General features: G+C 40.4%; 1 protein-coding gene and 1 long non-coding RNA gene across 2 annotated transcripts in view; one reads left to right on the top strand and one right to left on the bottom strand.

Moving 5' to 3' along the window:
* The window catches only part of LOC106833081 (uncharacterized), a 60,895-nt gene that overhangs the window by 7,586 nt on the left and 26,062 nt on the right, over positions 1 to 27,247 (bottom strand). The window lies entirely within an intron of this gene.
* LOC106833082 (EF-hand domain-containing protein D1) lies at positions 9,041 to 10,192 on the top strand. The gene has a single exon (XM_014844131.3). It carries the CDS (start codon positions 9,155 to 9,157, stop codon positions 9,554 to 9,556), a length of 402 nt encoding a protein of 133 aa, XP_014699617.1. The 5' UTR covers positions 9,041 to 9,154; the 3' UTR covers positions 9,557 to 10,192.

Genomic DNA, 27,247 nt, shown 5'->3' on the forward strand with positions numbered 1-27,247 from the left:
CAAATATTAGCCTTCTTACTTCTTCCTTAAGTAAGAAGAAGGATACCTGCTACCTTATAACAAAAGAAACAGAACAATTGCGTGCACGTGCAGATGGGTATGAGGATGTTGTGGTAGAGAGTTTCAGGAGTACCAGTTTGTTGGTTTCTGTTTTCACAATGATATAAGAGGCAGGTTCATCTGCTGAGAATTGATGAGGCAGCAGGGGTGGGAAGAGAGAGGTTGGAAATGGAGAGGGAAGTTAGATATAGTCACCAGAAAGAGTAGAGGAACAGTAAGACTCGAGAGATGCCGTAAGTCTTGGGAAGCCCTGAAGGCTCAGCTGAACTTGGTGACCGGGAATTTAGGATGACAGGTGTAGGCCTGGCTATGTGATCTTTCTCCAGCTATGCTCAGAGGCCCATGGGAAGGCATGGTAAAGGCAGATAGGACTGAAGTTTTCATTCTGGAACTCATTTACCCGGAACTCAAGTATTTCCCCAAAATGAGCCAAAAGGACAAAGGGGCAAAGGAATATAGATCACGGTCAAGAGAATAACAGAAATGACTGGTTGCGAGTTGGATTGAGGCAAAAGGAGGCAAGAGGGTACTAAGAAAGTACATGTGTCAATAAATCAGAAGTTAGTCTGAAAAGCAAGTATATGGGGAGAAAAGCAAAGAAGCAGAAACAATGGAAGATGGTGGCTGAGAATGAGTCGTTCCATTCTGAGACAGGTCCAGGGTATAACATTGGGAGTGTCTGGCTGAGGCGAGGTCACTGAAAATAAAGAGACCAAGAAACTGAAAGCCAGGGTGTTGGATAATCGGTACTCTCTAGATTCTAAAGTTACCCCTATTGATGGCAGGAGTAAAGGTGGACAGGACAGCTGATGAGCTTATGCCTGAGTCTTCAGTGAACAAGAGGCAGTGTCTACGATGTCAAGAAATGACAGAACAAGGAAGACTAGAAGGTGATACAGCCAAATGGCATGAACTATGAAAAACAGAGATTTTTACAAACAGTTGGAAGAGTAAGGGTAAAAAAGCGGTGTTAAGGAACAGAGAAAAGAGGCTTCTGACTCTGCCTCTGGATCCTGAATATCCAGAAATCTACAGGGTTGTGAATGAATGAGCAGCCTTCACGTGAGCAGGCTGTTGTGGTATCTGATCCTCAGGGAATATCCTTTATGGATTTTAAGATTTTAATAGTGTGGAGCCATCAGAAACGCATCAGCACTTACATACATGAAGGCCATTCTCTCTCCTGGCTGAGGACAGCCAGCTTTGAGAGTGATCTTGGCGAGGAATGTTCCAAATGTCAGCACCACATGCAGCTCTAGGTCCGTCATGTCAGGTCGAGTCTTGCGAGACTGCGAATGCCCCTCAGAATTCAAACCGGAGCACAAACATGCATGACCCCTTTCCAGGGAGTAGTTTGAACATGACAGAGGAGGAGAGGATAAGGAGATGGATGTTTGAAGGAGGGGTCCTCATGAGTGAGGGAAAATGGGAGATGAGGGCACCTCAGGTAATATTAGTAGCTAACACTTATTACTGAGAGATCACCACCCGTCAGGCCCTGTTCTGAGCACTTCATGTGTAAAAACTCATTTAAACCTCACAAATAGACTAATGAGGTAAGTTCTAGTATAGTCACTCACATTTTTAAAATGGGGAGACTGAGGTAGAGAGGTAAGATAGCTTGTCCTAGTTATGTCACACAACCAGTAAACAGCAGAGCCAGGATGGGAGCTGAGGCAGTATCGGCCCCCAAGGCCACACTCTTAACTACCCTAACTCTACTGCTTCCAGCCAACAGCATGCAGAGACAGCCTCGGGAATCCTTAAACATGACACAGATTTTTCTGGGCTGCTGCTCTGGAGCCTTCCCATTATCCCTCAAGGAAAATCTCAAAGAAATTAGTTCCGGACTATGCAAAGAATTAAACTGCGGGAGGGAGAGACAATAGAATCAGACTGTTTACATGACAAAAAACGAAATAGGCTCAAGGGAGCTGTGTTCAATAAGGTAGGAAGAGTTTTACAGATGAAATGAAAGAGTGGAGCGGCCTGTCTGATGGCTCCTCTGTTCTCAGCCATTCTCCTGACCCAGCGCTCTAGGACTTTGAGAGAGGTAAGGTCATTCTGGAGTAATGCTGTGAGCTGAGCTTCACGACTCAGCTCTTGAAATCTAGGGGAGGGAGACGGTGGGGAAGACAGAGGAGATGCCTCTCCACCTCCTGTTTCAGTCTCAGAACTGACCTTACAAACCTCCAGATCCACTCGATTCTTTGGAGTCTTGTGAGGAACCCAGCCCAAGCAGGTCTCTGATACTTTTCAAATAGCTGCAGAGTCTTTTCTATAATCACAATAAACATTTTTGTTTGTTTGTTTATTTGTTTGGTTTTTTTTAGCTAGTTGTTCAGGATAGCAAGTCACAAAATAGTTTGTGCTGTTTGAGACCATCATTTTCTCCCCTAGAAAAATGTCTGTATCTGTATGCAAAAAACTTTAGATGGCATATATAACCAAAGTGCTTAACTCCAAGGAGCTATTGTAAGTATTTATATACACATTTTACTCATCTATAATTTTCTCCTTTTTTGTCAATGAACATGAAACTTATGAAATAAAAAAATAAAATAGTTAATTATGAAAACATTAATAGTGGGCCATGAAACCATTCAGCAGAATGAAGTCAAGAAAATAGAAAAGGTCTTCCTGAAAACTCTCCCTTTGAGAATCCCTTCTCTCATCAAGCTTCTCCCAGGACTGTGTCCCAGAGGATAAAGTTGGAAGAATGCCACCTCTCCACTCTCCATGTGTGTGCTTTCCCCATAATGACCAATCACAGCAGGGCCACATCAGTTCTCAGTATCCTTGGTTTGACTTTATCTGATATTCTCTGATTCATTCCCATCTTGGAAGCTTCAGATCTGCGCTGTCAGGCAGCCAGGAGGCCCGGGCATAGTTTTCCATGCCCACCACCATCACCTGCTGCTGAGCACCTGAGCGCGCTGCCCCCTCCCTCGGTGCTGTGCTGGCAGAGCTGATAAAGTTGTGCACTCTCCCAGACTCAGTCCCACTTGCAGCTGCTAGCACTCCCTAACACTGCAATTCTCTTATTTCTCCTCTGCCCTTTTTCAGTCATCCCTGGCCCCTCTGAGCTACTAAATTAATAAATGCCACTGACAAGTTTAATACTCTCTCTCCTTCTTCCTGTTAGGAGTGGACGAGGGCAAAGAAGGAAGACCTTGTCAAGAAAGTGATGCCCCTGAAGCTTACTTCAAAGAGGTGCAGCAACTTCCCAGTAGTTTCTCTGTTAAGAGGGACTATTTGATGAGGTACGGTCCTGGGGAAAAGCTATAGTTTTACCTTAACTTTCCCTGCTGAGGCTTGACCGGAGTAACCAAACTAGCAACATCCATATGCCAGATGTACTCAACCTTTCCCTGTCCTTGACTTACGAAGTGACCTCAAGGTGTGGCCCAGACTCACGATATCTTTCCTTAGGTATTCTACTAAATCGGAGCCCTTTTATCCTGCCAAAACACTTAACATCATATGTGTAAGAGAATGTCTCTAGATTGTTTCACCAGGCTTCTCCTAATTGTTTCAGAAAGCTTCTCTTACCAAGCTTCTAGGGGCACCAAATGCCAATACGCTCATATCATTTAGTCATTACTGCTTCATACCATTTTTGTTCTGCTAAGAAGGACCAATTAGCCTTTTCATTAACCAGAAACACTAACAATGCCACTTAAACCAAGACAAGTGTGCAACAGGGTGATTTATTGAGAATTAAATGGAGCAAGACTAGATGTAAACACTCAACATTATTATTTATTTTCTGTTGCTTAGAAGCAGCACGCTGTGTATCCCTGAGAGACTACTACTTTTCTAAAGACTGAAAGCATCTTATCCCCAGAAAATACCCTTTCATGATGTTAAGGTTGGGTTTTCACTGTTTCAAATATCTAAAGCTTCTTAATAAGCCGTTAAGCCCATTATTAAAGAAAGTAGTGGGAAAAGGAAGCCTGGATGTTTTTCAAGTATCAGAGGAGTGAAAAATCTGGTCCCTGGAGAGGTAGATTAAGAAAAAGTGGGAGAGAATCAGTGGAGAAGTAGGAAAGTAGTGGATTTCTTTTAGTGGTAGAAATTAAAACTACTCAAATGTAGTGCACTGGGAAGATACAGGTGGCTGCATTAAGACAGGGCAGCACCCTGAGTACCTGTGGCAAAGTTCCCTGTGGCCGAGTGGGCACAACTGAATGGTGGTCTAGGACAGTCTAATGAGAGATGGTCCTGTGGCAAAACTCATGGACTAAAAGAGACTGAGCCTTGAGCATGTCTTCAGTAATGATCATAACAGACAGAAGGCCAGAGGTCTCTCCCCTGTTTATCCTAGAGCTGAATAAGCTCCGGAATCTTGATAAAACCCAAAGAAAGAGAAGGGAGCCATGAAGAATGACTGATATTGAGCTTATCACTCACCTTGGCATAAGATTTAATTTGACAAAGAAAATTAAAAACAGTATCACATTCCTGGTACTGCTGTGGTACTGGGAAAGCCTGGAGGAGTCAGTTTCCTCAAAGCAAACTGGATAAATCCCCATGTTAGTGCTTAAAGACAGTCAGCCTTCTAACACAAGTCCTCTTATTGTTGCCACACCAGGTTTGTTTTTGCCCGTCACCCGGAAAGCCAAACACCGAGACAACAAGATTGCAGCAGAGAGAGAGTTTAATCACAAGGCAGCCATGTGAGGAAGTGAGAGCATGAATCTCAAATCCACTTCATTGAAAATAGGGACTCAGGGATATTTATGGGATGGGGGGCAAGGTGGTCTGAAATGTGGAGATAGGTGAGTGGAGGTGAGGAGAGGTGAGGTAATTGATGATCCACAGAAGCATGGTAAGACTCCATGCCTCTTCATAGGACACATGCTCACAAAATGGCGGTGTTAACACGATCTGGAGGTGGAGTTTTTAGCCACTTGACGTCAAAAGGTTGCCTATTGGACATCTGCATGGACAATGGGTTGATGGGTTCGTGGTCTTAACCGGCCTGGAGTGGACAAAGGTGTTCTAATTCCCGAAGAACAGCTCAAACGCTCACTACTATAGCAACCCAGGCTCCAGGGAGATCTTATCTATAGGAACCTAGCGGGAGTCAGATAGCATATTGCCTAAACAGCGTAGTAAACAATGGGTGTGTTAAACAGCTAAAAGATATAATCAGTAATTGCAAAAAGGAAAAAATACTTTAGTTCCTAGCTACTTAATCATCAATGGCTAACTATTTGCCAGTTTCATTATCAGAGTCCCCAAAGATTTTTACATTATATCACACATAACATGTGTGAAAGTTAATTTGGTTGACAACTATTTTAGTTTAAATTTCTCACAAAACAAAGTCTGCAACAAGGACTTGGGTGTAGCAGGTAATATCAGGAAGCAGGAGTGAGGGAATAAAGAGAATGAGACAGATAGTGAGAAATTGCCGATAAAGGATGTGTTGTTAAGCTAGTAACTGTGTGAACAATTGGAGTTCAATCCCCCTTAGCACCCCCTAAAGAACCACACAGGGGCCTGCCCCGTGGCCGAGCGGTTAAGTTCATGGGCTCTGCTTCGGCAGCCCAGGGTTCGGATCCTGGGCGCGGACATGGCACCACTCATTAGGCCATGTTGAGGTGGCGTCCCACATGCCACAACTAGAAAGACCCACAACTAAAATATATAACTATGTACTGGGGGGATTTGGAGAGAAAAAAGCAGGAAAAAAAAAAAAAAGAAGAACCACACGAAATGGGCCTCCGAATCGTCCCTCTGAAGGATGGCAGGCTAGAGCATCTTTTCACTGATTCCCATCCCTCATTGAGGCTTGCTCCCAGGAATGTTTCTGGACTACCCTATGGATGGATGATAAATCTTCCTTGGCTTCAGGAAAACCTCTGAGGCTGGACACCAAGCCACAGGGAGAGCCAGACGTGGGAGAACTTGTGCATGGGACTGTCCACCATAACTGCTACCAAAACCCAAGCTGGGCTGAGGAGATGTGGCTTTGGGCACAAAGAGCACATGCTACATAAACCTCTACCAGATGAGTGAATGGAAGATGTTTAATCTTTTAGAGAAGAGTCTTTCTTTCCTCCAACCCCCATCCCGGGTTGTTGGGGAGGAGGGTGGGTATCATGCGACCTGCTACCTTTGCACATGTGTTTAAACCTCAGATGAATTCCCTGTTTTCAGCAGCAGTTCCCCTTCCTGCTCTCAGTCGTATCTGCTGACTCAGACTCTAAGGACCGTCTGAGTTTGCCAGGCCCATCTCCCTCCTGGCTATATAGCAGCCCCCTTAGTTTAGGCTGCAGATTCCTTTGTTATCTCATCTAGTAACACATCCTTGTTTATCTTCCATCTTCTAGACTTTTGTAAAAATTTTTCATCTTCTGATGGAGAAATGTCTATCCTTTGCCCATATTTTAGTTGAGTTATTTGTCTTTCTATGATTGAGCTGAAAGTGTTCTGTGTATATTCTGGATTCTAGTCTGTTATCCAACATATGATTTTCAAATATTTTCTTTCATTATGTGCATTGTCTTTCATTTTCTCAGTGGTGTCCTTTGAAGCACAAACATTTTTAATTGTGATGAAGTCTGATTAATCTATTTTTTCCTTGCCTGCTTCTGCTTTTGGTCTCATATTTAAGAAACAATAACTTAATCCAAGGCCATGATTTACACCTATATTTTTTTCTTAGAGTTTTATAATTTTAATGTTTAGATTTAGGTATTTGATTCATTTTTAGTTGATTTTCAAATGGTGTCAGATAAGGGTCCAAATCCACTCTTTTGCATATGGATATCCAGTTGTCCCAGCACCATTTGTTGAAAAAGTATTCTTTTCCAATTGAATTGTCTTGGCACCTTTGATGCAAATCAACTGAGCATAAAATGTGAGGGGTTATTTCTGGATCTTAATTCTATTCCATTCATCTATCCTTATGCCACTACCACGCTGTCTTGATTAGTATAGCTTTGTAGTAAGTTTTGAAATTGGGGAACTTGAGTCCTCCAAATTTATTCTTCTTTTTCAAGACTGTTTTAGATTGTTTGGCTAGCCTGTGTCCCTTGAATTTCCATATGAATTTTAGGATCAGTTTGTCAATTTCTGCAAATTAGTCAGCTGTGATGAAAGATTGGCACTAACTTTTCTTAATAATAGATTACCTGTAAGATACCTCATAACTGATCATAACACAACATTTCAACATGAATATTGAGAATTATACACATATTTATTGTTATTGTTCACTTGCATTATGAAATTCTATGAAGTTGCTGTTTAGAGAGCAGTAGTTGAAAATCATAGCAGAAACTTTTAACTTTGTGAAAGTCTATTTTTTTCATATTATCCTCATGACAAATAATATTATACATATAAGAGTAACATTCTTTTTATCCTTTTCAGATGCACAAGTGATATTTTTGCTGTAGAGGATAAATGTTATTAAGATGGCAGACAGATTCTTCTTTTTTTGCTTAATAACAGAGTGCTGAACAAGTATGTTCAATAAAAATATTCTCTAAAATAACTTCCTTACGTTTCTCAATGACTTTGGTGTTTTTTTTTTAAAGACTTTATTTTTTCCCTTTTTCTTCCCAAAGCCCCCCATTAGATAGCTGTATATTCTTCGTTGTGGGTCCTTCTCGTTGTGGCATGTGAGACGCTGCCTCAGTGTGGTTTGATGAGCAGTGCCATGTCCGCGCCCAGGATTCGAACCAATGAAATACTGGGGCGCCTGCAGCAGAGCATGCGAACTTAACAACTCGGCCACGGGGCCAGCCCTGGACTTTGGTGTTAATCTTGAAGTTCAATTGAAAAATTCGCACATTAGTATGGAATTTCTTTTCCAAAAGAGACTATCTGTGAATCAAATCAAATCAAATTTAATGCTCTTAAAGCAGAAGGGATACACAGGGTAGCTTCTGTGGGTTCAGCCCATCTCTTCATTGTGTAGCTCCTTAAGTGAGCTATATAATCACTGTATCCGACCCAGATAAAGTGTTTCTTTAGTTGTTAAGATGTGGCTTCCTTACCTCACCACTCATACTGTTCTCACCACGGCTTCCTGTGTTGCCACATCCAATGGTCCGTTTTCCTTTGTCTCATGTAACTTCTATACTGCGTTAGACACAATTGCCTGCTCTCTGCTTTGTGAACTTTGTCCTGTGAGCTCTGTCCAGGTATTATACCATGCTGGATCTCCTACTTTTGAACACCTTGTCTCCGTTTCTCCACTACTCTCCTCTTTCTTCCCACCACACCCCAGGGCCATACCCTATGCTACCCTAGTTTTTGCTCACTGGTTTCACAACCATTCCTATCCCGTTATCTTCTCATCTAGGCTCATGCTTCCTCCTGCATAGAGAGTACATTTATTTGTATATCACATCACCTCCAGTACAGTATGTCTGGGTATGGACTCGCTTAGCTCTCTAGGTTAGTTTCCCTTCAACTCCATTTCTTAGTGGTAACAACTATTTCCCATGGTCATTAGATTTCAGTCTCCCACCCCTTCATTTTTTACATCTAATCACTTGCCATAAAGTCCTGTAGGTATTTTGTTGGGTTTTTTTTTTGGTGAGGAAGATTCACTCTGAGCCAACATCTGTTGCCAATCTTCCTCTTTTTTTTTTTTCCTTGAGGAAGATTAGCCCTATTAGCTCTATTTTGTATGCAAGTTGCTGCCACAGCATGGCTTGAAGAGTGGTATAGGTCTGGGCCTGAGATCAGAACCCATGAACCCGGACCGCCGAAGTGGAGCATGCTGGACTTAACCACTACGTCATGGGGCCACCCCCGACAGGTACCTTTTGAAAAAATTCTCAAATTAATCTATTCATCTCCATTCCACTTTGACCACTTGTTCAACTGCTTATAAAACTTCTGGGAGGGCGGCCCCCAGCCTGCGCCCCACGCCGTGGCGGCCCCGGAGCCAGAGCCCAAACTGGCCGCCTGTGTACCCCTGGCCAGCACCGATGCCAAGCTGAGCGCAAAGCTGAGCCGATGGCTGGACATCAACGAGGGCGTGGCATGGCCCTGCCGCTGCAAGGTCTTCAACCCCGACACTGAGTTCCCAGAGTTCAGCCGCCGCCTCATCAAGGACCTGGAGAACATGTTCAAACTGTACGATGCTGGACAGGACAACTTCATCGACCTGATGGAACTGAAGCTGATGATGGAGAAGCTGGAGGCTCCCCAGACCCACCTGGGCCTGAAGAGCATGATCAAGGAGGTGGACGAAGACTTTGACGGCAAACTCAGCTTCCGTGAGTTCTTGCTCATATTCCACAAGGCCGCAGCAGGGGAGCTCCAGGAGGATAGCGGGCTGATGGCGCTGGCGAAGCTCTCCGAAATCAATGTTGCCCTGGAGGGCGACAAAGGTGCCAAGGACTTCTTTGAAGCCAAGGTCCAAGCCTTGTCCTCTGCCAGTAAGTTTGAAGCTGAGCTAAAAGCCGAACAAGATGAGAGGAAGCAGGAGGAAGAGAAGAGGAGGCTCCTCCAGGCGGCCTTCTGAGAACTCAAGGCTGCTTTCAGTGCATAGTCAGGCAACCTTGACCTCCGTCCACAGCTGTGCCTCACGGATGCCCCAGCTGCGAGAGCTGGCCAGGCATCCTCACTCCTGCTGACCCGTCACCCTAACCAGCCTCCGCACCCACTGCCCAATGCAAACTCCTTAGCCTCATAGGGGTGACAGGAGATGGCTCTCATCCCAGAGTGGGAGCCCCTCCCTGACGGTCCTAGGATGAGCCAACAGCCCCCTCGCCTCTCTCTCCTGCCCACCTGCCTCTGTCCTTCTCTGTAGCCAGAACGTGCCTCTACTTGGCACCCTCTACTTGTGCCTTGGCCCTTTACCATTCCACGTTGAAGAGTGGCCTGCTGGGATAATTTGTACAGATACTTCCTTCTTTGGTGGTCCTCAGAGAAGATAGTCCCTGGAGGGCTATGATGCTAAATGCTGCCTGTGTCCTTGGGTAATTATTCTCTGCACCTCTCTCTGGCACATCTGCCTCCTCTTTGTTTCTCATTCAGTTTCCTTATTCTCATGCTTAGCCTGGTTCTGTCAATTGCTTTTGCATCTTCTTCTGTCCTTTGATGATGGTGAGGTTTAAGGGGAGCCAGGCTGGACCACTGCCCTCTCTCCAACAGGGGGCGTGGCATGCCACCGAGATGACACACAATAGAGAAAAGATGGGAAGTTCTGTTTCTTCCCATCACCTTTCTCCTGTCCTCTTAGCAACCCCCATATCCTCTACCCTCTTCATCCCCCTCCATTCATATCTTCCCTTTTCAGCCTTTTTTTCTACTCTTAAACACTGTGCTACTTAACTGTAAGAATGAAAGAATACTTAGAAGTAATATTAATGAATAGAAGAATTTCTGTTCTACATGATTCTATGCAAATTATATTACAGTAGATCCCTGACACTCCCAAGGGACAAATGCAGAGCCTTTCAAAATCCCCCGAGTCATGACTACCCTCATCATCTAGCGAGTTTCCAACGTCTGCTCCCAGGCGTTGGGGTGAAGGTGTTCCCACTCCCAGCGCAAATTTTTGTATGTTGTGAGTTCTTGGGATTGCTCATGAATGCAGGGGTTGGTTGTATTTTGAAAAGTAATTCCTAACATCATATTTATTACTTCTCTTTTGTAACTGCTGTCTTTACAATAAAGAAAATATCTGCATTTCTACCTTAAAAAACAAAACAAAACAAAACAAAACAAAAACTTCTTGTTCATGAGGTCAAGGACGACCTAGTGAGAGCTTTAATTTGCAAGGCATGTACCAACCTACAAAGCAAGTTAGGCCCTAAAAGCTGGGCCAAATAAAATGAGCTGTTGATCAAGGTTGAAGGCTTTTCAGAAGGTGTCGCAAGAACCGATATAACCATTACCTCAGGATTGTATTCCTACAGCTCCACCACATCTCCCGGATACTGTACACTATTAACGTGTTTTGTTCACACCCACCTCTACACTTTTCAGTCTTTGGTTAGTCTGGGTTGGTGGCACTAGTTTAGTATTATCTTATTTAAAGCTTGCTGATTTGCGTCATAAAGGCTTTAGTGCCATTGTCAAGCAAGAATGTAGTCTAGCATATCCCCACGTTGGTTTCCATGAAAACCAAAAGGTGAGCAGACACAAAGAGGTATCATCTTTAGCTCAAGCAGTTGTTCACTACATCAACAGGACGGTGTCAGGAACTAGAGTTGGAGTAGAGCTTGCCAGAACCAGGGGAGACACAAACCAACAGAAAAATTCTGGGCAGGAGTTTTTCTAAGCTTCCTAGCTTTCTGCCACCTGTAAAGCAAAAGCAACTCAAACTTTCACACTGAGCTTCATCTGAAATCTTCTCGTATTTAACTTCTTACAAGGCTCAGTATCTGCGGCAGAAGAGTAGCTAACACCTAGGCAGCACTTTCCATGGGCTAGTGTATTAACCATATTTTTAATATTTTATGATGTTTTGACATCTTGAGGGGCCTAACTGGCTGAGGAGAGACTGCCCCTCTCAGAGCTAGCTAATTCCCAACTTGCCTGAAAGCATGCTTTTCATACACAAACTAACCAATCTCAAGTCCATACCCCCAACCACCTCCTTTATGAAACTTTCCCACACCAAGCCAATATTTCCCCTGCCGTAAATCACCCAGGGCCAGGTACCAGACAACTAGAGACCACCCCTATAGCCCAGAGCCCACCAGAATTATTCAAACTAGCAAATCTCTAAGCAGTTCCCCTGCCCTGCCTTGCCTTTCCCATGGAAAACATAAAAAGCTCCGGGTCAGGTTTCCCCCCTCACTCTTTTCTGCCTCCTGATCAACAATGGTGCTTCCCCTGTGGCCCTGCGTTATGTGGTGTGCCTCCTCCTCTCAGAAAATGTAAGTCATAAAGACTTCTTTCAATGGCATTAGCCTCTCCATGTCATCATTCAGTCACCTCCAGAAATTAAAATCCCATGAGTACAACTCAAATAGCTAGGAACCCTTCTAGTACTTTGTATAGATAAACTTGTTTAATCTTCATAACAACTCTATGATGTATATCTTATATTATCCCCATTCCAATAAGGAGGACATTGAGGTACAGAGAAGGTAAGTAACTTGCTCAAAATCCTATGAGTTAGTAGGGGAGCTGATTTGCATCTAGGCAGTCTGGTGTTAGTCTGTGATTTCACAACTACACTGTATTGCCTCTTGCGGAATTTGGAGTGTTCACGTGTTTTGGAATGAAAGCTATGGGCTCTCTATTTGTTTCCAGTCTGTATGTTTAAGTGTGTATATGGATGTATATTATGTCTATGTGATGCTTTTCTAGCTCCAGAGGGCATTGCCAAAATTATTTTCTAAGAGTTCTATTTAATTGGCTTAAAGAAAAATAAATTTTAACATCAATAATATATTTATGTAAAACTGAAACAATTTCCTTTTATCTGATAAAAGCACAAAGTTTTCTTGGACTATTGGTCTATTCTTCTTTTTTGAGGAAGATTAGCCCTGAACTAACATCTGCTGCCAATCCTCCTCTTTTTGCTGAGGAAGACAGGCCCTGAGCTAACATCCGTGCCCATCTTTCCCTACTTTATATGTGGGGTGCCTGCCACAGCATGGCTTGACAAGCGGTGTATAGGTCTGCACCCAGGATCCAAACTGGCAAACCCTGGGCTGCCGAAGTGGAACATGCAAACTTAACCACTGTACCACCGGGCTGGCCCTTGGTCTATTCTTGATGGGAATGTGAGGAATTTTTCTTTACCTTTTGAGTAAGCTGCCTAGAAAACAAAGATTCTGTGTTTTATCAAAATAATTTCCTGTGCTCCATGTTGTCTTTATCAAGTCTTTGATTATTTAATAAACTGAATCTTCTCTACTAAAAGAGCTAAGTTTTTTGCAACTATATAACTTTTCTGTATTTACCTTTGAAGTGTTTGTCACTTTGGTTAAATTAATAACTAACTATTGTTTCACAGTGACCTATAATCCTATTTAACCAAGTGTTTTAAATCTTTTGGTATTTTTAACAAGCTTCTCCCAAATCAAATTCTAAATGAAGTCTTGTTGACCTCAAACTAACTTTGGGATTTTCTAGATGGTCCTCGGAACATCTCAAAAGATATGTCCTCTCTCCTTATGAAAGGAAGATATTAAACTAATTAAGCTTATTTGGTATGTTAAATTGCATGGAAAGCATTTTCAAACAAGAAGTGATGCTAAACTTTCCTTATGGTATATTTGTATAAAATTTCTAAAAATCTGATATGTCCTGGTATAACGTATCAGTCATAATTTTAAAATGTATGTCACAGAAATAACCAAATTTTCTTGTCAGTTTTATTATAATGAACTCTCCTCAAATATTTTTTAAAAAGATATTTGTTGCTGCTTTTCTTGGTGAGGAAGATTGGCCATGAGCTAACATCTGTTGCCAATCGTCTTCCTTTTTTTTCCTCCCCAAAGCCCCAGTGCATAGTGGTGTAACCTAGTTGTAAGTCATTCTAGTCTTCTATGTGGGATGCCACCACAGCATCACTTGATGAGCTGTGTGTAGGTCCATGCCCAGGATCTGAATTGGCAAACCCCAGGCCGCTGAAACAGAACATGCAAACTTAACCACTTGACCATGGGGCTGGCCCCAAAAGGGCAGCAATTTTTAAAGTATGGTGTGAAGACTCCCTGAGGGGGTCCCTGAGGCCCTTTCAGGAGGTCCACAAAATGCTCCATTTCCCAACTACAGATGGTCACTGAATTATGATGTTTCAACTTATGATTTTTTGACTTTACCATGGTGCAAAAGTGATATGCATTCAGTAGAAACTGTACGTCAAATTTTAAATTTTGATCTTTTCCCAGGTTGGTGATATGCAGTACAATCCTTCCTCTCTGATGGACAGTGGCAGTGAGCTGCATCTCCCTGTCAGCAGTGTGATCATTAGTATAAACAACGGATACACTTACAAGCATTCTGTACCTGTACAACCATTCTGTTTTTCACTTTCAGTATAGTATTAAATAAATTACATGAAAGACATTCAACATTTTTTATAGAATAGGCTTTGTGTTCGATGATTTTGCCCAACTATAGGCTAATGTAAGTGTTCTAAGCATGTTTAAGCTAGGCTAGGCTAAGCTGTGATGTTCAGTAGCTTAGATGTATTAAATGCACTTTTGACTTAAGATATTTTCAACTTACGACGCGTTTATCCAGATGAACCCCATTGTAAGCTGAGGAAGATCTGTATATATCTGTGTGAGACCAGTTCTTCTTCAAATACTTCAACGAAAGCCCTATATCACAATCAACTGAGTGCAAAAGCAGATGAGAAACCAGCTGTTTTTCTTCAAGCCAAGTATAAAAGAGATTTGTAAAAATGTAAAACAATACCACTCATCTCATTATTTTGTATTGGAAAATATAGCTATTCTTCATAAAAATATGTTATATCTGCTAACATGTAATGTGATTATTATTGTTATTTTTTTTTAAGATTTTATTTTTTTTCCTTTTTCTCCCCAAAGCACCCCCATACATGGTTGTATATTCTTTGTTGTGGGTCCTTCTAGTTGTGGCATGTGGGACGCTGCCTCAGCGTGGTTTGACTAGCAGTGCCATGTCCGCGTCCAGGATTCGAACCAACGAAACACTGGGCCGCCTGCAGCGGAGCGCGCGAACTTAACAACTCGGCCACGGGGCCAGCCCCATTATTGTTATTTTAAGTGAATTAAAAGTAAAAGTTCTGGGGCCGGCCCTGTGGCCAAGTGGTTAAGTTCGCACACTCTGCTTCAGCCGCCCAGGGTTTTGCTGGTTCGGGTCCTGGGCGGGGACACGGCACTGCTTATTAGTCCATGTTGAGGCAGTGTCCCACACACCACAACTAGAAGGACCCATAACTAAAATATACAGCTATGTACTGGGGGGATTTGGGGAGAAAAACCAGGAAAAAAAAGAAGATTGGCAATAGTTGTTAGTTCAGGTGCCAATCTTTAAAAAAAAAAAAACAAGTAAAAGTTCTTAAAACGTCTCAGTTATAATTTCTAATATAAGAAATATTGATAGACATAGCCTTTATAAACAAAAACTCTTTGGGGTTCTTAACAACCTTTAAGAGTGTAATAGGGACCTGAGACCCAAAAAGTTTGAGAACTGCTGCTCCAGGGATCATATCTAGAAATAGAATGGAATTGCTGAGACATAGAGTGCATATTACATTCAACTTTAGTATATAATGCCAGGTTGTTTTCCAAAGGTGTGATATCAATTTACACTCCCATCAGCAATGGAGAGCTCTAGTTAAAGGAGCTGGTACTTTCTGATTTTTATTTGATTTGTAAAACACTCCACACTATGGCAGAGGTAGCAGATTTTTGGAGAGAGCAGAAGTGTAGCAGTCTAGGCTCCACCATTTAGCAGCAGAGCGGTCTTGGACAAAGTAGGTAACCTTAGTTTTTTCGTGGGATTGTTTTTATGACGATGTGAAATCATACATGTAAAGCACTAGAACTGTGCCCAGTACATAGTAGATGCTGTACATAATTGTGCTTAATAAATATTGGCTGTCATCATGGTCTCTGTCCATTTTTATGGAAATATGGAGTTACAGCCAAGAAATGCTGTGATTAGCACTGGGATTGCAGCTATGCTGATGAAATGAGTACTTTATTTAGGCTTCACCTTGCTTTTGGTGAGGGCAGTGGGGGGAGGGGAAGTCTAAGAATATAGAATATAGAAATTGAAATATCAGACCTCCTTGTGGTGGGGGTGGAGAGTCAGAGTTTTTTCTTTTATTTAAACAAAATGAAAGCCCAGATGGTGTTTTTTATCCGTTTCGAATGAGGAATTTCCTCAATCCTGAACCATAAAAGACTCACCTGACTCAGTTCCTCATGACTCAGGAAGATGCAAGACAAATAGACTAATAAAGAGATAACATTTATTGAGTGTTTAATATGTGCTATACACTGTTCAAAGAAACTTACCCTTTTTTTTCATTTCACTGCATAACAACTCTACCTATTGGATATTTTTCTTAACTCATTTTACTGAGGCATGGAGAAGTTGAGTAACTTTTCCAACTCTACACATTTGTTAAGGTATTGAGCTTAGCTTTAAGCCAAGGCAATCTGACCCAAGAGCCCCCCATCTTAATTACTCCCTGATACTGCCTCCCTTGAATATATGATTTTCAAAAACACACAGTTTGAGTAGATTGGAGAGACTGATGTATATTTTAGTTAAGTCAACGAACCTGTGGGATAGAAATGATAGAAATGATTTAGCTAGTGATTCAAGAGCACTTCCCCTGAAATGAGGAGGGGCGTAACCCGAAGCACTTGTGTATTACTGTGCAGAGGATAAAGAATAAAGTGATCCGAGGACCAACTCTTAAAGGGCCCACGTGCTTGGACCCATATACCCCAGGACCCACCTCAGAAGCAGCCAGTCATGCCCAGACTAAAAGTGAAGGAGGCTCACCTGCTTATACTAAAGCATGGCCTGAGGGGCAGGTATCTAACTCAACACACACATCTAGGAGCCTGCTGGAACACTCTAGAGAGAGCTCTCCCTCTGCCATGCTCCATCTCTAGATGGAGGAGAGCTTTACATGAGTCTGGTGCCCCAGTTTTATGTCTGGTGACCTGGTTTTTGTGGCTGTCACCCAGGGGACACCACCAGATCACATGGATTTGGTGTGGCCAGCAAGGCTTACACTTGTGGTCCCACAGGACTGTATACATTTTCATACTTTTATAAGCTGCAGCCTTAGGGCCTACCTTCCAATCAGCTAGAATCTAGGTGCTGAGATCTTCCCTTTAGGGACACTGACAGGTCTCAGCACATCTTCAACTAGTGGGAGCTATCAAAGATATCACAGGCTGCTTGGACAAGTACAAGGATGTGAGAGACAGCAAAGAGCTGGGGCAGGGTTCAACAACAAGATTTATCTCCTACATGAGGCCACTCTTTCAAGACTGGGAAAGGTGGTTGCTTCATCTACTGTATAGAAACCAATACAGAGAATCAAGCAAAATAAAGAAACACAGGAATATGTTCCAAATGAAAGAACAAGATAAAAACCTCAGAAGAAAAAAACACTTAATTAAACAGAAACAAACAATTTACCTGATAAAAAGTTCATAGTAATGGTCATAAAGATGCTCACTGAACTGGGGAGAAGAAGGAATGAACACAGTGAGAATTTTAAGAGATGGAAAATATAAGAAAGTACCAAATAGAAGTCATGGAGCTGAAGAATACAATAAGTGAACTGACAAATACACTAGAGGGATTCAACAGCAGACTAGATGAAGTAAAAGAAAGGATCAGTCAACTCAAAGACAGGGAAGTGAAACTCACCCAATCAGAAGCAGCAAAAAGGAAAAGGAATGAAAAAAGTGAAGATAGCTTGAGAGACTTATGGGACAACATCAAATGGACTAACATTTGCATTATAGGGGTTCCAGATGGAGAAGAGATAGAGAAAGGGACAGAAATCTTATTTGAAGAAATAATGGCTGAAAATTCCCCTAATCTGGGGAAGGAAACAGACATCTAGATCCAGGAAGCCCAGAAAGTTCCAAATAAGATGAACCCAAAGAGACCAACACCAAGACACATTATAATTATGATGTTAACAAGGAGACAAGGAGAGAACCTTAAAAGGAACAAGAGAAAAACAACTTGTTACACACAAGGGAACTCCCGTAAGACTGTCAGCAGATTTTTCAGCAGAAGCGTTGCAGGTCAGAAGGAAGTGTTACAATACATTCAAAGTGCTGAAAGAAAGAACTTCCAACCAAGAATATCTACCAAGCATCATTACCATCAGAGTTGAAGGAGAAATAAAGAGCTTTCCAGATAAGCAAAGGCTAAAGGAGTTCATCACCACTAAACGGGCCTCACAGGAAATATTAAAGGAACTTCTCTAGGCTGAAAAGAAAGGACACTAATTAGTAACAAGAAAACATATGAAAGAATAAATCTCACTGGAGAGGTAATATATAATAATTAGTATACATAAATAAATATAATTAATCACTTATAAAGCTAATATGAAGGTTAAAAGAGCAAAGCAGTAAAAATAACTATGATTACTCAGGGCTGGCCTAGTGGTGTAGTGGTTGAGTTCACATACTCTGCTTTGGTGGCCCGGGGTTTACAGATTTGGACCCTGGGTCTGGACTTGGCACTGCTCATCAACCCATGCTGTGGTGGCATCCCACATAAAATGGAGGAAGATTGGCACAGATGTCAGCTCAGCGACAATCTTCCTCAAAAAAACCCCCACAACAACTGATTATAATAATTAGTTAAGGGATACAAAAGATAAAAAGATGTACAATGTGACATCAAAAACATAAAATGTGAAGAAAATTGACAAACCCTTAGCCAGATTCACTAAGAAAGAAAGAGAGCTCAAATAAATGAAACTGGAAATGAAAGAGGAGAAATTACAATGGATACCACAGAAACACAAAGGATTATAAGAGAATACTATGAAAAATTATATGCCAATAAATTGGACAATCCAGAAAAAATGGATAAATTCTTAGACTCATACAACTTCCCAAAATGGAATCAAGAAGAAATAGAGATCCTGAATACATCAAACACAAATAAAGAGATTGAAACAGTAATCAAAACCTCCCAAAAAATAAAAGTCCAGGACCAGATGGCTTCTCTGGAGAATCCTACCAAACATTCAAAAAAGATTTAATACCTATCCTTCTCAAACTATCCCAAAAAGTTGAAGAAGATGGAACACTTCCTAAAACATTCTACAAGGCCAACATTCCCCTGATCCCAAAGCCAGACAAGGACAACACAAAGAAGGAAAATTACAGGCCAATATGGCTGATGAATATAGACGCAAAAATCCTCAACAAAATATTAGCAAACCGAATACAGCAATACATTAAAAGGATCATACACCATGATAAAGTGGGGTTTTTACCAGGGGCACAGGGATGGTTCAATCAGTGTGATACACCAGATTAACAAAATGAGAAATAAAAACCACATGATCATCTCAATAAACCCAGAGAAAGCATTTGACAGGATCCAACATCCATTTATGATAAAAAGTCTCAATAAAATGGGTGTAGAAGGAAAGTACCTTAACGTAATAAAGGCCATATATGACAAACCCACAGCCAACATCATACTTAATGGGGAAAACCTGAAAGCCATCCCTCTGAGAACAGGAACAAGACAAGGGTGTCCTCTCTCACCACTCTTACAGTACTGGAGGTTTTGACCAGAGAAAACAGGCAAGAAACAGGTATTCAAATTGGCCATCAAGAAGTGAAACTCTTGCTGTTTGCAGTCGACATGATTTTATATATAGAAAACTCTAAAGAATCCATTGGAAAACTATTAGACATAATCAACAACTACAGCAAAGTTGCAGGGTACAAAATCAACTTACAAAAATCAGTTGCATTTCTATGCACTAATAACAAACCAAGAGAAAGAGAGCTCAAGAATATAATCCTATTTACAATGACAACCAAAAGAATAAAATATCTAGGAATAAATTTAACCAAGGAGGTGAAAGACCTGTACAATGAAAACTACAAGATATTATTGAAAGAAATTGTTGATGACATAAGGAAATGGAAAGATACTCCATGAACGTGGATTCGAAGAATGAACATAGTTAAAATGTCCATACCACCTAAAGCAATCTACAGATTCAATGCAATCCCAATCAGACTCTCAATGACATTCTTCACAGAAATAGAACAAAGAATCCTAAAATTCATATGGGGCAACAAAAGACCCTGAACAGCTAAAGGTATCCTGAGAAAAATGAACAACGCTAGAGATATCACAATCCCTGACTTCAAAATATAGTACAAAACTATAGTAATCAAAACAGTGTTGTGCTGGTACAAAAACAGACACACAGATCAATGGAACACAATTGAAAACCTAGAAATAAAACCACATATTTATGGACAGTTAATCTTTGACAAAGGAGCCAAGAACATTCAATGGAGAAAGGAAAGTCTCTTCAATAAACAATGTTGGGAAAACTGGACAGCCACATGCAAAAGAATGAAAGTAGACCACTACCTTTTGCCAGACACAAATGAACTCAAAATGGATCAAAGACTTGAAGGTAAGACCTCAAGCCATAAAACTCCTAGAACAAAATATAGGCAGTATACTCTTTGAAATCAGTCTTAGAAGGATCTTTTCAAATATTGTGTCTACTCAGACAAGGGAAACAAAAGAAAAAATAAACAAGTGGGACTTCATCAGACTAAAGAGCTTCTGAAAGGCAAAGGAAACCAGAAACAAAACAAAAAGACAACCCATCAACTGGGAGAAAATACTTGCCAATCATATATCTGACAAGGGGTTAATCTCCAAAATATATAAAGAACTCACATTACTCAACAACAAAAACACAAACAACCTGATCAAAAAATGGGCAGAGGGGGCTGGCCCAGTGGCATAGTAATTAAGTTTGCACACTCTGCTTTGGTGGCCTGGGGTTCTCTGGTTCAGATCCTGGGCGCGGACCTATGCACTACTTCTCAAGCCATGCTGTGGTAGGCGTCCCACATATAAAGTACAGGAGGATGGGCACAGATATTAGCTCAGGGCCAATCTTCCACAGCAAAAAGAGGAAGATTAGTAGCCAATGTTAGCTTAGGGCTAATCTTCCTCAAAAAAAAAAAAAGGGCAGATGATCTGAACAGACATTTTTCCAAAAAAGATATACAGATGGCCAATAGGCACATGAAGAGACGTTCAACATCAATGGTCATTAGGGAAATGCAAATCAAGATATCACCTTACACCCATTAGAATGGGTATAATCACCAAGACAAAAAATAACAAATGTAGGAGAGGATGTGGAGAAAAGGGAATCCTCATACACTGCTGGTAGGAATGCAAACTGGTGCACGCTATGGTAAACAGTATGGAGATTTCTCAAAAAATTAAAAATGGAAATACCGTACGAGCCAGCTATCTCACTACTGGGTACTTATCCAAAGAACTTGAAATCAATAATTCAAAGAGACTTATGCACTCCTATGTTCATTGCAGTATTATTCACTATGGCCAAGAGTGGAAGCAAACCAAGTGCCCATTGACTGACGAGTGGATAAAGAAGATTTGGTGTATATATATATACAATGGAATACTCCTCAGCCATAAAAAAAAAAACAAAAACTGTCCCATTCACAACAACATGGACGGACCTTGAGTGTATCATGTTAAGTGAAATAAGCCAGACAGAGAAAGACAAACATTGTATGATTTCACTCATATGTGGAAAATAAACTAACACATAGACAAAGAGAAAAGTTTAGTAGTTACTAGAGGGGAAGGGAGTTGGGGGGGCACAAGGGGAGAAGGGACACATTTATATGGTGACTGACAAATAATAACATCCAACTGAAATTTCATAATGTTATAAACTATCATGACCTCAATAGACAAAACAAAACAAAACGAAAACATGGGGGTGGGGGAGAGTAAAAATGTTGAGCTTTAGAATAAGATCGAACTTAAGTTATCAACTTAAAATAGACTGTTGTAGGTATATGTTGTTATATGTAAGTCTCATGGTAACCACAACCAAAACCCTATAGCAGATACACAAAGATAAAGAGAAAGGTGTATAAGCATACCACTAAAGAAGGTCATGAAGCCACAAAGGAAGAGAGTAAGAGAAGAAGAAAGGAACAGAAGAATTACAAAATGGGCAGAAAATAATTAACAAAGTGGCAATAAGTACATCCTTATCAATAATTACTTTAAGTGTAAATGGACTAAATTCTCCAATCAAAAGACAAAGAGTGCCTGAAGGGATGGAGAAACAAGACCTATCTATATGCTGCCTATAACAAACTCACTTTAGATGTAAGGACACACACAGACTGAAAGTGAAGGGATGGAAAAAGATATTCCATGCAAATGGAAACCAAAAGAAAGCTGGAGTAGCTATATTTATATCAGAAAAAAATATACTCTAAAACAAGACTGTAATAAGAGACAAAAGTGGGCATTACATAATGTTAAAGGGGTCAGTGTTAAAGGATATATATATCCTTTATATATATATAAATATACATATAGCAAATATTATATACATATATAAATATATAAAGCAATATATATAAAAAGCAAATATTAACAGACCTAAAGGGAGAAATAGACAGCAATACAATAATAGTAGGGAACTTTAATACCCCCATTTACATCAATGGATAGACCATCCAGACAGAAAAATCAATAAGGAAACATCAGCCTTAAATGACATGTTAGGCCAGGTGGACACAACAGACATATACAGAACATTGCATTCAAAAGCAGCAGAATACACATTCTTCTGAAGTGCAAATGGAATGTTTTCAAGGAAAGATGATATGTTATGCCACAAAACAAGTCTCAATAAATTTAAGAGGATTAAAATCATGTCAAGCATCTTTTCTGACCACAATGGTATGAAACTAGGAGTTAATTACATGAATAAAACTGGAAAATTCACAAATATGTGGAGATTAAACAACATGCTACTGAACAACCAATGGATCAAAGAAGAAATCAAAAGAACAATAAAAAAAATACCTTGAGACAAATGAAAATGGAAATATAACATACCAAAATTGTGGGATGCAGCAAAAGCAGCTCTAAGAGAGAAGTTCATAGTAATAAATGCCTATCTCAAGAAACAAGAAAAATCTCAAGTAAACAACCTAACTTTACATCTCAAGGAACTAGAAAAAGAAGATCAATCAATGTCCAAAGTTAGCAGAAGGAAGGAAATATCAAAGATTAGAGCAGAAATAAATGAAATAGAGACTAAAAAGACAATAGAGAAGATCAATGAAACTAAGAGCTGATTCTTTTAAAAGATTAAAAAAAAAATTGACAAACCTTTAGCTCAACTCACCAAGAAAAAAAGAAAGAGGATTCAAATAAAATCAGAAATGAAGCAGGAGATGTTACAACTGATACCACAGAAATGCAGTGGATCATAAGAGACTACTATGAACAATTATACACCAACAAATTGGACAACCCAGAAAAATTGGATAAATTCCTAGAAACATACAGCCTAACAACACTGAATCATGATGAAATAGAAAATCTGAACACATTGATAAATAGTAATGAGATTGAACCAGTAATCAAAAACCCCCCAACAAACAAAAGTCCAGGACCAGATGGCTTCACTGTGAATTCTACCAAACATCCAAATAAGAATTAATACCTATCCTTCTCATACTCTTTCAAAAAACAGAAGAGGAGGGAACTCTCCCAAACTCATTTTATGAGGCCAGCATAACCCTGATACCAAAACCAGACAAGGACACCACAAGAAAAGAAAATTACATGGGCCGGCCCCATGGCCAAGTGGTTAAGTTTGCACACTCCACTTCGGTGGCCCAGGGTTTCATTGGTTTGGATCCTGGGCACGGACATGGCACCGCTCATCAAGCCATGCTGAGGCAGCATCCCACATGCCACAACCAGAAGGACCCACAGCTAAAAATATACAACTGTGTACCACGGGGCTTTGAGGGGAGAAAGGAAAAATAAAATCTTAAAAAAAAAAAAACTTAGCAGAATGTTTGAAAAAAAAAGAAAGAAAATTACAGGTCAAAATCCCAGATCAACAAAGATGCAAAAATCCTCAACAAAATGTTAGCAAACCAAATTCAACAATATAATAAAAGGATCATACACTTTATCAAATGGGGTTTATTCCCAGGATGTAAGGATGGTTCAACATCAGCAAACCAGTCAACATGATACACCATACTAACAAAATGAAGGAAAAAAATCATATGACCTTCTCAATAGATGCAGAAAAAGCATTTGACAAAATTCAACATCCATTCATGACAAAAACTCAACAAAGTGGCTGAAGAGGGAATGTACCTCAACATAATAAAGACCATATATGACAAGCTCACAGCTACCATCATACTCAGTGGTGAAAAGTTGAAAACTTTTCCTCTAAGATCAGGAACAAAACAAGAATGCTGGGGCCAAGCCCCGTGGCTGAGTGGTTAAGTTTGCGTCCTCCGCTGCGGCGGCCCAGGGTTTTGCTGGTCTGCATCCTGGGTGTGGACATGGCATGGCTCATCAGGTCATGCTGAGGTAGCATTCCATATGCCACAACTAGAAGGACCTACAACTAAAAATACACAACTATGTACCAGGGGACTATGGGGAGAAAAAGGAAAAAGTAAAATCTTAAAAAAAAAAAACAAAAAACAAACAAGAATGCTCATTCTCACCACTTTTTTTTTTGAGGAAGATTAGCCTTGAGCTAACTGCTGCCAACCCTCCTCTTTATTGCTGAGGAAGACTGGCTCTGAGCTCACATCCGTGCCCATCTTCCTCTACCTTATATGTGGGACGCCTACCACAGCATGGCTTTCCAAGTGGTGCCATGTCTGCACCTGGGATCCAAACCAGGAGCCCCAGCCAACGAAGTGGAATGTGCGCACTTAACCACTGTGCCACCAGGCCGGCCCCATTCTCACCACTTTTGTTCAACATAGTACTGGAAGTCCTAGCCAGAGAAATTAGACAAAAAAAAAAAAAAAAAGGAAAAAGAAAGAAAGAGGGGCTGGTCCCGTGGCCAAGTGGTTAAGTTCACGCGCTCTGCTGCAGGCGGCCCAGTGTTTCGTTGGTTCGAATCCTGGGTGCGGACATGGCACTGCTCATCAAACCATGCTGAGGCAGCGTCCCACATGCCACAACGAGACGGACCCACAATGAAGAATATACAACTATGTACTGGGGGGCTTTGGGGAGAAAAAGGAAAAAAATAAAATCTTTAAAAAATCAAAAAAAGAAAAAAGAAAGAAAGAAAGAAAAGTCATCCAAATTGGAAAGAAAGAAGTAAAACTGTCACTATTTGCAGACAGCATGACTTTACATAGAGAAACTCTAAAGACTCCATTAAAAAATTGTTAGAACTAATAAGTGAATTCAGTAAAGTTGCAGGATACAAAATCAATACATAAAAATTAACTGTGTTTCTATACACTAATAATGAATTGTCAGAAAGAGAAATTAAGAAAACAATCCCATTTACATTGCATCAAAAAGAATAAAGTACCTGGGAATAAATTTAACCAAGGAGGTGAAAGATCTGTATATTGAAAACTATAAGACACTAAAGAAAGAAATTGAAGACACAAATAAATGGAAAGATATTCCATGCCCATGGATTGGTGGAATCGATATTGTTAAAATGTCCATACTACCCAAAGCAATCTATGGATTCAATGCCATCCCTATCAAAACTCCAATGGCATTTTTCACAGAAATAGAACAAATAATCCTAAAATTTGTATGGAACCTCAAAAGACTGAATAGCCAAAGCAATCTTGAGAAAGAAGAAAAAATCTCGAGGCATAATGCTCCCTGATTTCAAACTATATTATAAAACTATCGTAATCAAAACAGTATGGTATTGGCATAAAAACAGACACATAGATCAATGGAACAGAATAGAGAGCCCAGAAATAAACTTACGCATATATGGTGAACTAATTTATGACACAGGAGCCAAGAAAATACAATGGGAAAAGGACAGTCTCTTCAATAAATAGTGTTGGGAAAACTGGACAGCCATATGCAAAAGAACGAAACTCAACCACTATCTTATACCATACACAAAAATTAACTCAAAATGGATTAAAGACTTGAATTTAAGACTGAAACCATAAAACTCCTAGAAGAAAATATAGGCAATAATCTCTTTGATATAGATCTTTGTGATAATTTTTTTAACCTGACACCAAAAGCAAAAGCAACAAAAGAAAAAATAAACAAGTAGACTACATCAAACTAAAAAGCTTCTACATGACAAAGGAAACCATCAACAAAATCAAAGGGCGACCTACCAAATGGGAGAAAATATTTGCCAATCATAAATCTGATAAGAGATTAATATCCAAAGTACATAAAGAATTCATACAACTCAACAGGAAAAAAAAGCAAACATTCTGATTAAAAATGGGCATAAGATCTGAATAGACATTTTCCAGAGATGATATACGGATGGCCAACAAGTATATGAAAAGATGGCCAATATGATTAACCATCAGGGAAATACAAATCAAAACCTCAGTGAGGACACCTCACACTTGTTAGAATGGCTGTTATCGAAAAGACAAGAGAGAAGTTTTGGCAAGGATGTGGAGAAAAGGGAATGCTTGCGCACTGTTGGTGGGAATGCAAATTAGTGCAGCCACTATAGAAAACAGTATGGTGGGGTTTGTCAAAAAATTAAAAATAGAATTACCATATGATCCAGCAATTCCACTTCTGGGTATTTATCTGAAGGAAATGAAAATACTAACCCAAAAAGATATATGCACCCCCATGTTTGCTGCAGCATTATTTATAATAGGTAAGATATGGAAACAACCTGAGTGTCCATTGATAGATGAACGGATAAAAAAATCGTGATACACACACACACGCACACACACACACAATGGAATATTGTTTAGTCACGAAAAAGAGTGAAATCTTACCATTTGCGACAACATAGATGCACCTAAAGGTCTGTCCGTTCGCTTAGAATATCATGCTAAGTGAAATAAGACAGACAAAGACAAATATCATATGATCTCTTTTATATGTGGAACCTAAAAATAAGCTCATAGATAATGGAGAACAGAGAACAGATTGGTGGTTGCCAGAGGCAGGGGGAGGGCGTGGGAGAAATGGGTGAAGGGGATCAAAAAATAAAAAGAAAGAAAAAAAAGAATAAAGCTGTACTTGGTCTCTGGACAGTCTGTCCGTCTTTTGGCAGCTCTTATCTCCCTGAGGATTTTACATGACTGAGTTGATCTTGTTCACGCCTTTCTAATTCTTTGGATCGCTTTTGACTTTGTCAGTCCTTTGCCTTTCACAGTGCCTTTCTCAGCAACCCAGGGAGGTAAGCAAGGTAGACATTCTCATTCTCGTTTTGTAAGTCCGTTAACTGGTTTCCCTAAGGTCACACTAGAAAGCGACAGAGTCAAAATTATCCAAGGTTATTGTCTCCAGATTGTGTGCTCTCTACGTTCTGTCACAATCGACATTCTAAAATATCACCTGCCTCCTTTTCTTTGCGGTTTCTTTTTTTGCTTTTTAATTTGTCCCTTCCTTTTTCCCTAAAGTCTATTGTACTGAATAATTACATGCAGCAACAACAGGTTTTCCTTAGTATCCATGTCTA

This window comes from Equus asinus, chromosome 20 (genome assembly GCF_041296235.1).
Source record: "Equus asinus isolate D_3611 breed Donkey chromosome 20, EquAss-T2T_v2, whole genome shotgun sequence".
Lineage (NCBI taxonomy): Eukaryota > Metazoa > Chordata > Mammalia > Perissodactyla > Equidae > Equus > Equus asinus.

What these genes read in the sequence shown, in the direction of transcription:
- LOC106833082 (XM_014844131.3), top strand. Translation starts at nt 9,155, where the DNA reads ATGTTCAAACTGTACGATGCTGGACAGGACAACTTCATCGACCTGATG.